We start from the raw sequence: 14,169 nt of genomic DNA on the forward strand, positions 1-14,169 counted from the left end.
GGGTTTTGTTGTCAACTCAACTGTCCTCAGTCTAGATAAATTCACACAGTTTTGACCAGTTTAAATGCTGCGGATTTCTTGCTTTTACCTACGAACGACACGTATAAATGGATAAAAATGAATGAATTAAAAATCAGCTCAGTCTCGTTTTCCTCCAGCAGAGAAACGTCCTCTTATGGAAAATAAACCTGAACCAGCGAAGCATTTCTGCACCTAAACGCTGATTTGAATTGCATTGAAACGAAACTGGTTTTATTCTGGCTTATGCAAATTTAAAAGAGGAAGTTCCTAACAGACACGTTTTGTGTATTTGTTAAATACAATAGGCCCTGTATTGTCAATTGTACTGCTATTGTTTTTTCTAGTATTTACTAAAATATTGTTAGGCTCCAGAATCTTTTTTATTTGTACCATTTGTTATATGTTCTTGTCTCAATGCCAGAAATGCTTTGCAACTCTTCTTTTTGACTAATCAAACTATCTGTACACCGTAGCGTAATCCCTTTCCATGTTGACTAAATCTACTGAGATGACGACAGGAAGTGGTTGAAGGGTTGAAGGTTTGTTTATTTTCTGACAATGTGCAGAGAGCTACTAGAGCTCATGTAGCATCACAAAATTTTTCATAAATTTTGCGTCGCTTTTGATGTTGACTTTTGTCAAGACATCATCGCTGACTTTTTTTCCTTTTTCTGGGAATTTTGATTTTATACTCAGAATTCTTACTTGAGATGTTTGGTCTCAGAAGAATAAAGTCAGAATTCAGAAGGGTGAAAAAAAAAATTAAGAAGAAAGGAATTCTGAAATTAAATCCAGACTTGTGAGAAAAAAGTCAAAATTCTGAAAAAAAATCTAAATTCTAAGTAAAGGTCAGAATTGTGAGGAAAAAAAGTCAAAATTCTGAGATAAAGTGAGAATTCTGAAAAAAAAGTCAAATTTTTGAGAAAAATGTCAGAATAAACAAAACATAACTTTGAGAAAAAGGAATTCTGAGATCAAAGTAAATTTTGCAAAGGAAGTTACAATTTTGGAGAAAAAAAAATCTGAGATCAACGCTGAAATTTTGAGGTGAAAAATATCACATCTTTGAGGTGAAAATAGTAAAAATTGTGAAGAAAAACAGGTCAAAATTATTATTTTTAAATATCCTCTTCAGTACTAATCACATCCGGTGACATATGACGAAAAAAAAATAACTTGTGGCCACAATTTTTAATTTTTCTTTCTCACATGTCACCAACTGCATAATCTGGCTCGAACACAACGTGGTAGCATGTTGCCATGAACGGCGCTCCATACACAGGGGAAACGCCAACGCCCCTGCTTACAGTCCGCTGGCCCCGCCCTGGACTAACAGTCTCTCAGCAGTTTATATTTCAGACTTTCTCTTCAGACTGATTTGTTCTCTCCATCTGCTGAAACTGAAGCGGCACTCAACCACATTGGGGAAACTGCTTCTTTCCTGAATTACCTCATCTAAGGAAAACTTTTTGCCCATCCAAACTCGCTCTTTTACTAAAGGGGAGCTACTTCAAGGCCTCCACCTTACTTTCTCTCTCGGGATGGCTGCTGATACAACCGAGGCTCCCTCTGCGGGCGTCGTGGACAGGCTGAAAAGTTACGTGCGGACCCAGAAAGGCACCATCCTCGCTGCAGAAATAGTGAGTTTACAGTGGAAACAAAGTGACTCTTAAGGCTGTGGTGCGTTTTTACACGTCACGTGTGGCTGACGCAACCAATTAATATTTAATGGGTTATTATGAGTTAATGTTGAAGGAAAAATGGAGCATATAGATGTGAATGAGGACAGTAAGGGGTTAGGAATGCATGTGGGGGAAGTTGAAGGAAACGAAGGGTTTCCACCTGTCAGGCACATTTGACACTAAAGAGCTAAATGCGTTTGAAGAGCTAAATGCATTTAAAGAGCTAAATGCATTTAAAGAGCTAAATGCATTTAAAGAGCTAAATGCATTTAAAGAGCTAAATTTATTTAGAGCTAAATGCTGAGGCCTTACAAAATTCAATTCAAAAAGACTTTATTAACCCCGAAGGAAAATTAAATGTTTGTGTAGCTCATTAATTCAGATTTTTCAAAGGGTCAAATAATATTATAATGTTAGAACTGCAAAAACATTATGAAGTACTTTTGTCTTATTTTCTACTGCAAATGTCTTAGCAGACTGGTCGTTCATAGGAGAGTCAATATCTCCTTAATATTGATGGAAACATATTGGCTCAACTGTCAGATTATTTCACATGACATTTTCCCATGCTATAAGTGAAATAATCTGGAACTTTTATCCTTTTTTAAAATCAATATTAAAGATATATTGACTTAAAATAAGCTCTTATATTTTTGCTGAAAAGTCACTTCAAGTTACTTTTGACTTATTTAAAGATATTTCAACCAAAAATGTTTTCAATTATGTGCTCTGCAAAGCTATTCACACTCCTTTGAACTTGCATCAAGTATCTTTGGTTTAGTTTCTACGGCAAATATCTTAGAGCACTAAAAATAAGACTAAACTAACTTACAAATAACTTTTAAGCAGCATCTAGGAGTCAATAATTTCTTAATATTAATTAAACAGTAGCAGTTGATTATAGCTGATAGGAAAGCATTTTTTTCCAAGGTATAAGTGAAATAATCTTACAATAGAACTACTACTTTTAATTAATGTTAATCAATTAATAAAGTTTACTTGTGTAGCAGATTTCAGCTAAACATCACATACAGTCACCAATTGAGAAATCGGTTACAAACATCACTTTTTGTCAAAAATCATCAATGCACATCAAATATGTTGGTCAATTTTCTATTTATTATAGTTCAAAGCAACTCTAAACTGGAGGTCTATGATTTTTGATTTAAAGGAACTTAGTTTTTCATTAATAAGCCACGATTAAAAAATTATTTACTAAAATAAGCTCCTAAATCTGTCTTAGAATGTACTAGTTTGGTCTTATTTCAAGTTTACTAAGTTATTTGCACTTCAAACTAGAGAAAATACTTTGTCAAATTTTGTTTTTGCAGTTTATGTGCAACAGAAAGTCAACTCTGAACACACAGTTGTCCTGGTGGTGGTGCAGTCATGCTGCGGGATGTGATTGTACTGGTTTCATTGTGGGATAAAACGATGACGTAATTGTTTTTAATTGATTAAAACAAAATCAGAATTGTTCCAACAGCAGCAGTTGTCCATTACTACATTCGAGCCAACAAGTTCAGCAGTAGTTTTATTGCACTTATTATACAGCATATACATTTTTTCTCTCAGCTCTTCATGGAGAAACAGATTAGCTTGTTATTTGTTGGGCATCTTGTTGCCAACTATTCTTGATGCCATTCTATATGTTTAATCTTTTCTTTAAATATGAACAGCACAAATGTGCAATGCACATGACATAACTTAAAGGAAATGATGCACATCTTGCTTTGGTTAACTTGTAAATTCGTAACCACAACAGTGAGAATGGAACAACTCAAGCAACACCTGAAAAGAAATCTGTAGTCATGGCAAAATATAACCACTTCCTGTCAGGGAATATTGTTTTATTTCTGTTCTTAACCACATTTTTTTTTCTATTTTTGGTGCATGAATGCATTTGTTTGCATTTCCTAGTGGTGTGAGGTTTTGTATTTACTGATGTTGAGATTTCCGTAACTTTTTTATATATTTAAACACACTTGCTGGTTTGGTGGAGTCTTATCTGCTTATCTTACGTTTCTATTTTTACAGTATTTTTCTCTGTCATAACTGCAAACGTCTTCAGAGTCTCAATCTTTCGATGCTGTTGTATTTATAGGAGTTAGGAATCACCAGCCTCCCCTGGATAATTAAAAACCAGGAATACTTGAGATTCATGGTTTAGTTTTTACAGTTTTGATAGTTTTGTTGTGCTCAGAGAATCATATCAATGTATTAACAAAACATTAAAAAAATACCTAGCAACCGCAGTGAAGCCCTGCCTGTTACCTAGCAACACAAGCTGAGTTCCAGCATGTTTGGTCAGCTGGTTTTACCGCTTTGTGCGCTGTACGATAGCTGCTGGAAAAGAAAAGTGTTTTGTTGTCAACTTACCATCCAGAAACACCTTGATATATTCTTGTTGACTAACATCTCATTTTCTCAGAATAATTTTGTGCTTTGCATTGTCCTGAGACCTAATCTAACCAGTTCAAGGAAGCATTATAGGTCACCTGTAATGTTGTGTTCACAAACAATCATTGAGAAAGACTAATATCCGCTCATTTAATTACATCATGTTAAGATTTCCTTGTATCACTTTTTCCATCTGAGACACAATTTGAAATTCAAATGCCAAGCTAAGTAAATGTAAAACTGTGCTTTTTGAAAGCAAGAAAACCCCTCAGTCTGTGCCTCCCTGGTCCCAAATGGAACAAGCTAATTTTAAAGACAGCCTCTCTGAACTCCACCCACTGTAAAAGTTTCCCTCCGTTTTTTTTTTTCTTCATAAGGTAGTAATGGAAATTCCAGACTGGAGTGAAGATTAGGCCTTGGAACAAGGAATCCAAGAAGCGTTTAACCCGGATCTCGGCTGCTGCTCCATTCAAGGATGACTTCAGGCAGAGAAATCAGGCAGGATTTCTGAAATAGTTTAGAAAACATTTACTGCTCCCTCAATCCCACAGGAAAAACAGGAAGGAGAACATTTTACTGCTAACTAAGAGGAGTTTCAGTTTGGACGGAAATGGGCCTCTTGGCATCAATTGTTGGGAATACTGATGAAAAACTGGGAAATGTGAAGCTCTAATCATCGTTTATTTCATATGGAATTACTTCTCCGCCTGTCATAGTCATGATGATTGTTTTGGAACACGTTTACATTTGCAAGTTAGTGTGCAAGTCACACACCCAGTGCGAGGGAGTTCACATTTTTCTTCATGTTTGTCGGTGCAGAGATAAGCTGGGATGACAGATCTCAACCTTAACGTTAATAACGTCACTATTAAAGGGTTTATTCATTTCTAAAGCCTGACTTTTCCAGGTCTGTTTAGACTTGTAGCTCACAACAGTTGTTAAAATGAAGCCTGAAAAAAAAAGCACACACAGATATTGTGTTTTGAAACGCCAAACTTTGGCATCAGTAACTAAAACAATGCTCATCCAAGAAAAAAGTGAAAACAGAAAAGTGTCCAGTTCAAATTTGAGGTAATAAAATGAGGATTTGCATGGTGATCTGGGCAGTTTGGAGACTCAGCAAACCGGTGCCCTACAGAGAAATTTAAAAAATTCTCTATGGTGAATCTGAGCTACATATAATTGTTCACAAAACTTAAAATACAAAATTCTAAAAAATTTACCTCGATGAATCTGATTAATAGTTTCAGCCACACTCAATTCTTCAGCTTAAAAAGAAATTACAGCTTTATCTAACTATCTATAGTTAGAGCTATAGTTTTTGGATCTATAAATCCAAAAATCTTTTTCTTGATAAATGTCATAGCAGCTGCAGCCCCTTCAACGGTCTGGCTGTTGATTTCCTGTTCAACTATCAGTTTTTTCCTTGTTTTATTCCCTCGACGTTGGAATTTTGCTTCCAGTCGAGTTAACAATCCTGGAGCAAAAAGCAGAGCGTAATTTCCCTCCATCCAATCTGTGGTGGTTTCCATGAAGTACATTCACATTTCCTGCATATATACATATATATATTCTTCTAAAGTACTTGGTGCTACAGCATCAATTCATCACATTACTATTATAAACTTGATTATTAAGGAAACAAAGTAGAAAGTAAAAGTCTTGGAGACATTTGTGGCTCAACAATGACTTATTTTCTTTGAAAATCAATCGCAAGAATAAATTCCCATTCATTTATCTTTTATACTGTCAAGATTTTAAGCTTTCTGCCTCTAAAACATGACAATACATGCAATTTAAGGTGCCTGTTTAGTTTTATTTCTGTGAATTTAGAAAATAAGACTTATGTAATAAGTCAGAATTTGCTCAAAGAGTGATTAAATAAAACTTCCCTCATGATTTTACTCTGACTATTTCCACTTTCCTTTGTGCTTGGGGATGAAAAAAGTGCTTCAAAATAAAGGCGGCTTCCATAGCAACTGTTGCTGTTTAGTTGGTATCTGCACCATGCATGGGCTGAGCTCTTGGGGCTCGTGTTGCGGCTCACTATAATTAGCCAAAAGTTTGCAATAATTTCCCTGTAGTCGGTTTAAAACGAGCAGCTCATCATTACTCTGATGCCAGTGTACTCCGGCTGAGATCCTGAAACGCTGCGGACAGATCCCAGCCTGTGCAGCTCAACATGAAGGTGTCAACAACTCAGAGGCTGGTTTTGTTCTCAGGGAGTCCTCTGTGTGGAATGGTGGGTGTTTTTCTGTATGACGGCCTCTTCAGCCAGCTCTGTCCTGAATAAAGCTCCTTTTGTGCGTTATGGTTTGGCCTTGGCCTTTTCGCTGCTTTACAGAGGCAGCCTGTGCCAGTCCCTGAAACACATGAACTTCTGATGCCTCTGAGTTGCTGGCTGGCTGCCTGTGGGCGGCATTTGAGGTAGTAGTGACAGATGTGAGCCTGGTGTCTGCTCACTTCGGTCATGCCTGTATCATGTAGACTGCAGGGATTTGATACTGTCAGCCAGGCTGTCTGTGCCTTAGAATAAAACTGTGCATAAGACAAGCTTTTAGTCATACCTGGAGGGCTGAAGACATTTTACTGTTGCAGTCTGCAATTTTACCTCTAGATGGCATTAAACTCTACTTATTGATCCTTCAATAACACGAGTTTACATTTACATTTGCCATGTTTTTATGCTTCCATTTGGGTCTGCTTCTAAAAACAATCCAAGCACTGAAAAAGCATCCACCCGTTTTTTTGGGAATACTTAGTTCTCATGTACCGTCATACCTTTGTGAACTTTGTGACTGGCAGCCATTTTAGCAGCCAGTTGCTATGACAACAATAAACAGCCCTCAAACTCCAGCTCTCGCTTAGCTCTTAACTTATGAACTATATGAGTATCACAGTTATGACTTGATTACAAGTTTTGAGTACTCTACCCACCTCTGTGTAATACTAAAATAAATATCACTTCTACAGGAATATTTACTGTAGCACTTACAGTGCTAGCAAAATTAGCTTAGCTAAAGCTTATATGCTAGCTAAGATGGATATGTAGTATTCGTGTACTTAATCTGCCAGAACCGGAACCTTGTTATTAAAGAGCTCGTACGTCCTTTACAAACCCGTTTAAACGTTGATTGAATACGTCCATAGATTTCAGGCAAACACTCTTCTTGTTCGCCAAGTAGTCCGTCATGCATTCTCCTATTAAGGTGACGCAGATCACTTCCGGTTCAGACTTTTTGGAATTATGTATAAGCTAATGATTTTAGTGTCTGGAAAATAAACCTCTGAAATGTAAAATTACAAATTAGCAGGCACTGAACCTCACCTAGTAACCTGAGCGACGTTGGGGTTACCCAGCAACCCCAGCAGAGTTCCGCCGTTACCTAGTAACCCCAGCAGAGTTCCGCCGTTACCTAGTAACCCCAGCAGAGTTCCGCCGTTACCTAGTAACCCCAGCAGAGTTCCGCCGTTACCTAGTAACCCCAGCAGAGCTCCAGCACATTAGTATGAAGCAAAAGACAAGTGTTTTGTTGTTGATTTTAAAAAAATAACTTTAGCATCTGTTTTCTTATTTATTTATTTATTTCAGAAGAAGAACACAATTTTTAATGCTAACTTCACAAGGTTTTTACACATTTAACAAGCTGGATGTTATTGAGAAATTCAGATAGCAGGTATCTAAGATATTTTTGTCTCTATCAGCTTCATTTTTGTTCTTTCAGTGAAACACTTGATGAAAAGTTACTTGTAAATTAGCTTTTTTTTATTTGAAGGGTGCTAACATTTTCAGTAGAAACTAGAGCAAAAGTACCTGATAAGATAATGTTTTTTTATTGATGCACCCATATGTTTCTTTCTTTTTAAATGTTGATACATCTATTTGCACAAAATGTTTCATCTCGCAGCGATTACAGGTCGTCTTTTAGTTTTTATGCAGCAGATTCCTGATGGAATTTGTTTGGATGTGTGACTGCATTTGCCTTCACATTGAGAGCCACATTATAGAAAACAGGCCCATAATGAGCTCCAGGCTGTTTGACTTTGTGATTTGTGTGCACTGGCAGCATTTTGCTGATTGGAGAAGAATGCATGCAGATTTTTTTCCCTACATAACGGAAAATTGCTGAGGGAATGACCCATTATTGTAAATCTGTCTGCTTGTTGCAGATGCTTGAAGGTTAAATTTTAAATCACTGACTCACTGAAGAACTTTTTTTTTTCTTGTTTTCACAGGTTCTCAGTCTTATAATCCTTATCTGCTATGCTTCGTCCTGGTATGGCGGCTACACTGCTGTTGCCATCTGCGAGATGTGCTTTGCTATTGTGTTCTTCTGCGTCTTCATGATGGACCTGGACAAGCAGTTTACAGCCGTCAGCTGGGTCTGGAGTGTAAGTTCTTCATAAGCAAACACATTTTAAAGCAATTCTGTGGCGCTCAATGCATTATGTTCTGATTTTTTTTCCTATTTTTTTTTCCTACAGGACTTTATCCGTGCATTTACTGGCACTCTAGTTTACCTCATCACGTCGCTCATCTGCGTCATCAGAGGAGCCGGGGACGGAGCGCTCATCGCAGGCGGGGTCAGTTCGCTCGTCTCACGTCGGCTCTGATACTCCTGATTCTGGGTTTCACTGTTTGTTTTTGACGACTGTTTACCATGCGACTTGTTTCTAGGGAGATATGCAGGAAAAAAAAATTTCTGTTTACCATGATTCAGTGCAGCTATTTGTCACAATTGACTAATTCTGAGACTCTGATAACATCCCACATTTCCTTCCTGTTCAACTTCAAAGACTACTGTAGTTCTTTTCAAAGGTTTTATCAGAGTGTGGAAAACTGAGTGGCACCACCAAGGTCATAATAGTTTCGTTGTAACTTTTTGTTGGTCTTATTCAGTTAGTTTTTTTTTTTGTTTTTAGCATCTGTTTGCTAGTTTTTATTCGTTAGTTTTAGTTTTTTTTTCATATTTTGGTAAATTTTTAGGTGTGGAATTAAAATAGGTCAAAGTATTGCACTGTGATCATGTAACGAAAAATTGCTGTTGTTTTCTCCCAACTTTTGTTGTCGCCATTTTGCGGACTAGCATAAGCGTCGCAAGGAGAATTGTAATTTGCCAACAGCAGATATGAACTGCTTGGTTGGGAGAAAAATTAATTAATTTCATATCAGTTCGAAAGGCCAATAAATGGATTCATTAACAAGAAAGTAAAGAATGTAATATCTATAATTTCAGCATGTTTTAGTTTTATAAACACACATTATAGTTCCATTTAGTTACAGTTTTTCATTATTCATTAAGGTTTTTACTTTTTCAGTTAATGAAAATGTCTTCTCAATTTGAGTTTTTGTTATTTTGTTAGGTTAAGTTAGGTTAAATCAGTAATTTTTCAGTAAATAGTCACCGAGCGTTTGTGACTGTACATAGATTGATATTAAAATGAAGGCAAAAAAACATGGCTAATGAAAAAAAATACCCAACTGTTTCCATTTAAGAAGATATTTAAATTGGTAAATGAAAACGCGCATCTTCACAGATTATTTAAAAAATACATAATTTATGGTCAGGGGGCCACATAAAATTATTCCAAGGGTTGCTAATGGCCCCCGAGCCGCATTTTGACACCCCTGGTTTAGTGGGAAAGGTGTGGAAAAGCACAGAAGTAGAAAAAAGTCAGAACCTTGTATCGACTTGTTCTTATTTATTGCGTACCCCAACCAAAATAATAAAAAAAATATTCACAAAAGATACTTTAAACCTAAAGGACAAGAATTTACAGGAGCAACAAGGAACAAAATGTTTCAAGTGTTTTTAGTCTGAAATGAGCGTTGTAGGAGTACTGCTAATTTCCAACTGTATTCAGATGTTATTGCTGTTGGATTTCAAAATAAAGCGAGCTTCCCTTTTTTTACCCACATCCTTCCTCTATGCTGTGGATCTCTGGCTGGGTTGCAACATGAGGTGACAACCATCTGCATCCGATTAGGTTGCGACAGAACACCTGAGTTACAGCTCAGCATGTGTACAATCTGACAATAAAAATAAATTAACGCAATTGTGGAAAACATCTTTTCTTTTGGGCATGAAATAGAAAAAAAATCATCATTGCTGGAATCTTTCTTCTGAAAATATGATTAAAGAAAAAAAAACAATGTTCATGTTAATTAAGCCATAATATCACAGAAAATAAGTTTGTATGGGACTGAATGATTTATTCTAAAATGAAAACTGAAATAATTGAGCTGTAGTTCTTTTCAGCTCAATTAGTTCGTGTTAGTTCATTTGAACATGCGGTGGCTCTTTCTATGAACCTAAAGGGAAGTTCGTTTTGTGTCTGAAAATGTCTGTTGGTGTTTATTTTGCAGTCTGACACAAACAGAGAAGTAACAAGAGAAAGGGATGTAAATGATTTAAAATAAAAACTGAAACAGTTTCCATTAATCTTAATCGAAACTAACGTTTGTACTAAAGTTCAAAGGAAACAGGGCGGATCTAATTAAGAAAGTAATAAAAGCAAATGCAGATAATAAGTAAACCAACAAGAATCCAAAACAACAGCTTTTGTTTTAGTGTTAGTAAAATTCTTGTTTGCTGTATTTCTCAGGTGTTCGGCTTGCTCGCTGGTCTCCTGTTTGCATATGACACGTACACCATCTACTTGCAAATCAAGAGCGCCAGGTCGCAAACCGGAGGCTCCGGTAGGAACACGTGTTTATTCACCAATGCATCCAAAATCTCCCCTGTGACACAAACACTGCAAAAATGCAAACTTTTACCAAGTATTTTAGTCTAAAAATCACTTAGTTATATGATAGAGGATCTTGTTTTAAGTCAATAATCCTTTAATATTGATAAAAAGTTCCAGTTCCACTGGCAAATTTTATCATTTATGTAAGACATTTTTCCAATGAGTGAAAAAAAAAACTTCTACCAATGGAACCAGTACTTTTCCCCCATAATTTTAAAGTATTATTTACTTAAAACAAGTTTCTATATCTTGCTGAAAAGTTACTTGGAAGTTAGTTTTGTCTTATTTCAAGTATCACAATATATTTGGTGTACAAACTAGACCAAACATATTTGGTAGTATTTTGTGTTTTTGCAGTGAACCTCATGCAGTATATATATGTTTCCTGTTGGTATGTAAAACATACTTATGTTCCTTTTCTACATTAATTTCCAGGCAGCACAGCTTAAACAGTCCACGCATCTGTCATCGACGCTGCAGGAACACAAAAACAGAGAAGAGCGGCTCAGTGAGGGGAGATGGGACAGTAAAATGACCAGGTCACAGTTTTAATCATTGCAACTGTATGGTGTGAATAAATGAGAAGTATTTCAGAACCGTGCCTGAGAGGAATACCACAGAACCAAAGTGAGAGGCACTGTACTGTACATCTGTGTCTGCATGTGTGTGCATGTGTGGGGAAAAAAACCCAAGTTTTTGTTCAGACCAACACTGACCATCGACTAAACAGGAAAACCTGACATTAATAAGGTAACAAAAGACTGTTTGGTCTCTTCAAATAGATTTTCTAATACTTTTCTCTACTGTTAATGGACTGCTGTAGGAAATATTAATCGTGTTATTTGGACTTCAGAGGTAACTGACACATTAGGAGTTATTTAAAAAAAAGAATAATGTTTGTCTTCTCATTGCTGTCAATATTATTTTTTGTAAAAGTGTTCTCAGTCAGTTAAATATTATAATACAGTGTCTCTGTTTTGGTATGTTAAGAGGTCATGAGCAATAAACATGTCACCAACATCAATTGACTCTCCTGGTATTTTCACTTAGATTAAATCTTGAACTAAGCCAAAGGCTCAACAACCCAGGTTGGCTGTTTTCTGTAAATAAAAAACTTTCTTCTCAATAAACACAGCAAAAACAGAAAATCTTAACAACTATTTTGGTCTAGTTTCTAGAAAAACATCCTAGAACACCAGAAATAAGACAAAACTAACTTGCAATAGATTTTCAGCAAGAAATAGGAGCTTGTTTAGCAATTAATACTGATGAAAAAGCACTACTTCCTTTGGCAGTACAACATTGGAAAAATGTCTTAAGTGAAATAATCTTAAAAAGAGCTAGTTCTTCTTCATCAATACTGAGCTATTTTGTTTTTTGCTGCAAAGATGCTCATATTTGATGGATTTGCGTCAAGCTAATCTGGCCGTTTGGAGAAACAAATAAACGAAGAGCTACTTTCAATATCGACATGGTGTTAATAAATCAGAGATGCAGAGATAATCCATTTAAAAGAAAATGGACATTTTTAATGTAATTTATTGTTACATTAGGAGAATGAGAAGGCACATAGCTATTAGCGGCTAACAGTACAACAGAGGTGCTGGATTCAGTTGGTTGTGTTTTATCTCGAAAAATTGATCTTTGGTTTGGCACTGGTACTGTTTAGCTTATCTCTTGCTTTCTAAAGCATTTTGTTTAAACTTTGTTGCCACATTTTGGTACTGCCACAAGCCTTTTTGGTACTGAAGTTTCCGTACAGATAATTATCCTTGAAATAAGAGCCTATTTAGACAAGTAGGCTGGAGACATTTTTCATCCACCTTTTGGTAGAAAGAGAGGGACACAAAAACCAATCAATCATGCAAATGGAAATGATCAAACTCATACAATTAAGTGATTTATTGCTTAATCGGCTATCAGCAACATATGATTTGTAGATGAAAGTATTATTTGGCATTAGCACTAGCAGAAGAACAGCATGCCTTTCAGGACTTTGTGTCTAAGAAAAACACAATCAGACACCAGAAAAAGCATTGATTCCTAGACAATTAACCATAAAAAGACCAAATGGATTGAAAGGGAAGAATGCAACTGATTAAAACTTGCGATATTGTAACTCCAGAGGGCGCTGTTGCCTCAATACATACAGCTTAAACTTCACAGGACTGGATTGCTGGAAATTTCCCAACATTTTTATTTGTATGAAGCAAACAGAAGCAGTGAAAATAAAGTTTGAATTTCAGTTTTTACAGCAACCTCCATCTCTGATGCTACATCTGATGCTACATTACTCATTATTCCTACAATTATTCATCTTCCAATCTATTTTATCAAAGTGAATAATATGGAAGTTGTCTACTACATGGAAGACATTGACAGCTCATAACCTTTTAACTAAATCTTTGAAAAATGTAGTTGTACTTCTATCCTTTTTCACTTTTGATTCCTGAGTCCTGAACAATTGATGGGTTCTGTGGTCATTTGTCAATAAATGTTCTTTGATTTGGTTTTTAGAACATTTTTCCGATTTTTGTATATTCGATACTGACTCATTCTGAATTGATTGAAACCACACAGATTATGTCGTCCTCCTTCACTTTCACTCATCTTTTTATTCTTGCTCAGGTTATGATTTTTTTTTATAGATCTGTAACACATTTTTAAAAGCTTGAAAGCCATCGTTCTCTTGAGATTTGTTTGTCCCTGTTCTCTAAAAGAGACAGAAGTATAGAAATTTGTTGTTGGAGGAAAATCTTGTCATTCTAATGTTTTTTTTTCTAACACTGTGCAGTTTGTATCTTTATATTCAGATTATTGTTTGCTTTGAGAAATAAACCGTCATTACAATAAAGACTATTAGCGCTTCTATCTTTTGTCCTGAGTTTCTTTCATTTGACTGTTGGATGTGAATTTTAAGTTGTTGTTCTTCTTACTGCCACTAGATGGAGCCAGTCAATAACTGATTATCAAATATGACATGCAAACTTGCAATAAAGAATTGGTTAAGAGCTTTATGCATTTTTTATTTAAAGAAAAAATGCCTTTTGCCTGATTTTGTTACTTTTTGCTACTTATATGAATTTCTGTTATATTCGTCCTTAAAATACCCAAATTTCCTCTTAACCTTATATTTTGCTCTGTCTGAATATATTATTTTAAAGTATTAGATTATTGATGATAGAATTTTTTACTAAATACTTTTTTACTCTTACTTGAGAAATAATAGTCATTTTTACTTGAGTAATTTCTTGGATGGCTACTTTTTACTTTTGCTTAAGTAAAAATATGTTGAAGTAGTGTTGCTCTTATTTAC

The 14,169-nt window shown here is 35.7% G+C and overlaps 1 protein-coding gene across 1 annotated transcript; it reads left to right on the forward strand.

The window, feature by feature from the left end:
* Nucleotides 1–1,343: 1,343 nt before the first annotated feature.
* plp2b (proteolipid protein 2b) lies at nt 1,344–13,724 on the forward strand. Its single transcript, XM_055045856.1, has 5 exons — nt 1,344–1,661; nt 8,340–8,495; nt 8,589–8,687; nt 10,710–10,803; nt 11,289–13,724. The coding sequence occupies exons 1-5, from the start codon at nt 1,563–1,565 to the stop codon at nt 11,300–11,302; spliced, it is 462 nt and encodes a 153-aa protein (XP_054901831.1). The 5' UTR covers nt 1,344–1,562; the 3' UTR covers nt 11,303–13,724.
* The last annotated feature ends 445 nt before the right edge of the window (nt 13,725–14,169 follow it).

The sequence above is a fragment of the Poeciliopsis prolifica genome, unplaced genomic scaffold (genome assembly GCF_027474105.1).
Source record: "Poeciliopsis prolifica strain line A6 unplaced genomic scaffold, Auburn_PproV2 SCAFFOLD023, whole genome shotgun sequence".
NCBI classification, from domain to species: domain Eukaryota; kingdom Metazoa; phylum Chordata; class Actinopteri; order Cyprinodontiformes; family Poeciliidae; genus Poeciliopsis; species Poeciliopsis prolifica.

What these genes read in the sequence shown, in the direction of transcription:
- plp2b (XM_055045856.1), top strand. Translation starts at nt 1,563, where the DNA reads ATGGCTGCTGATACAACCGAGGCTCCCTCTGCGGGCGTCGTGGACAGG. An exon ending in CCATCCTCGCTGCAGAAATA is followed by an intron (nt 1,662 to 8,339) that starts GTGAGTTTACAG and finishes TTGTTTTCACAG; the next exon opens with GTTCTCAGTCTTATAATCCT. An exon ending in GAGCGCTCATCGCAGGCGGG is followed by an intron (nt 8,688 to 10,709) that starts GTCAGTTCGCTC and finishes TGTATTTCTCAG; the next exon opens with GTGTTCGGCTTGCTCGCTGG.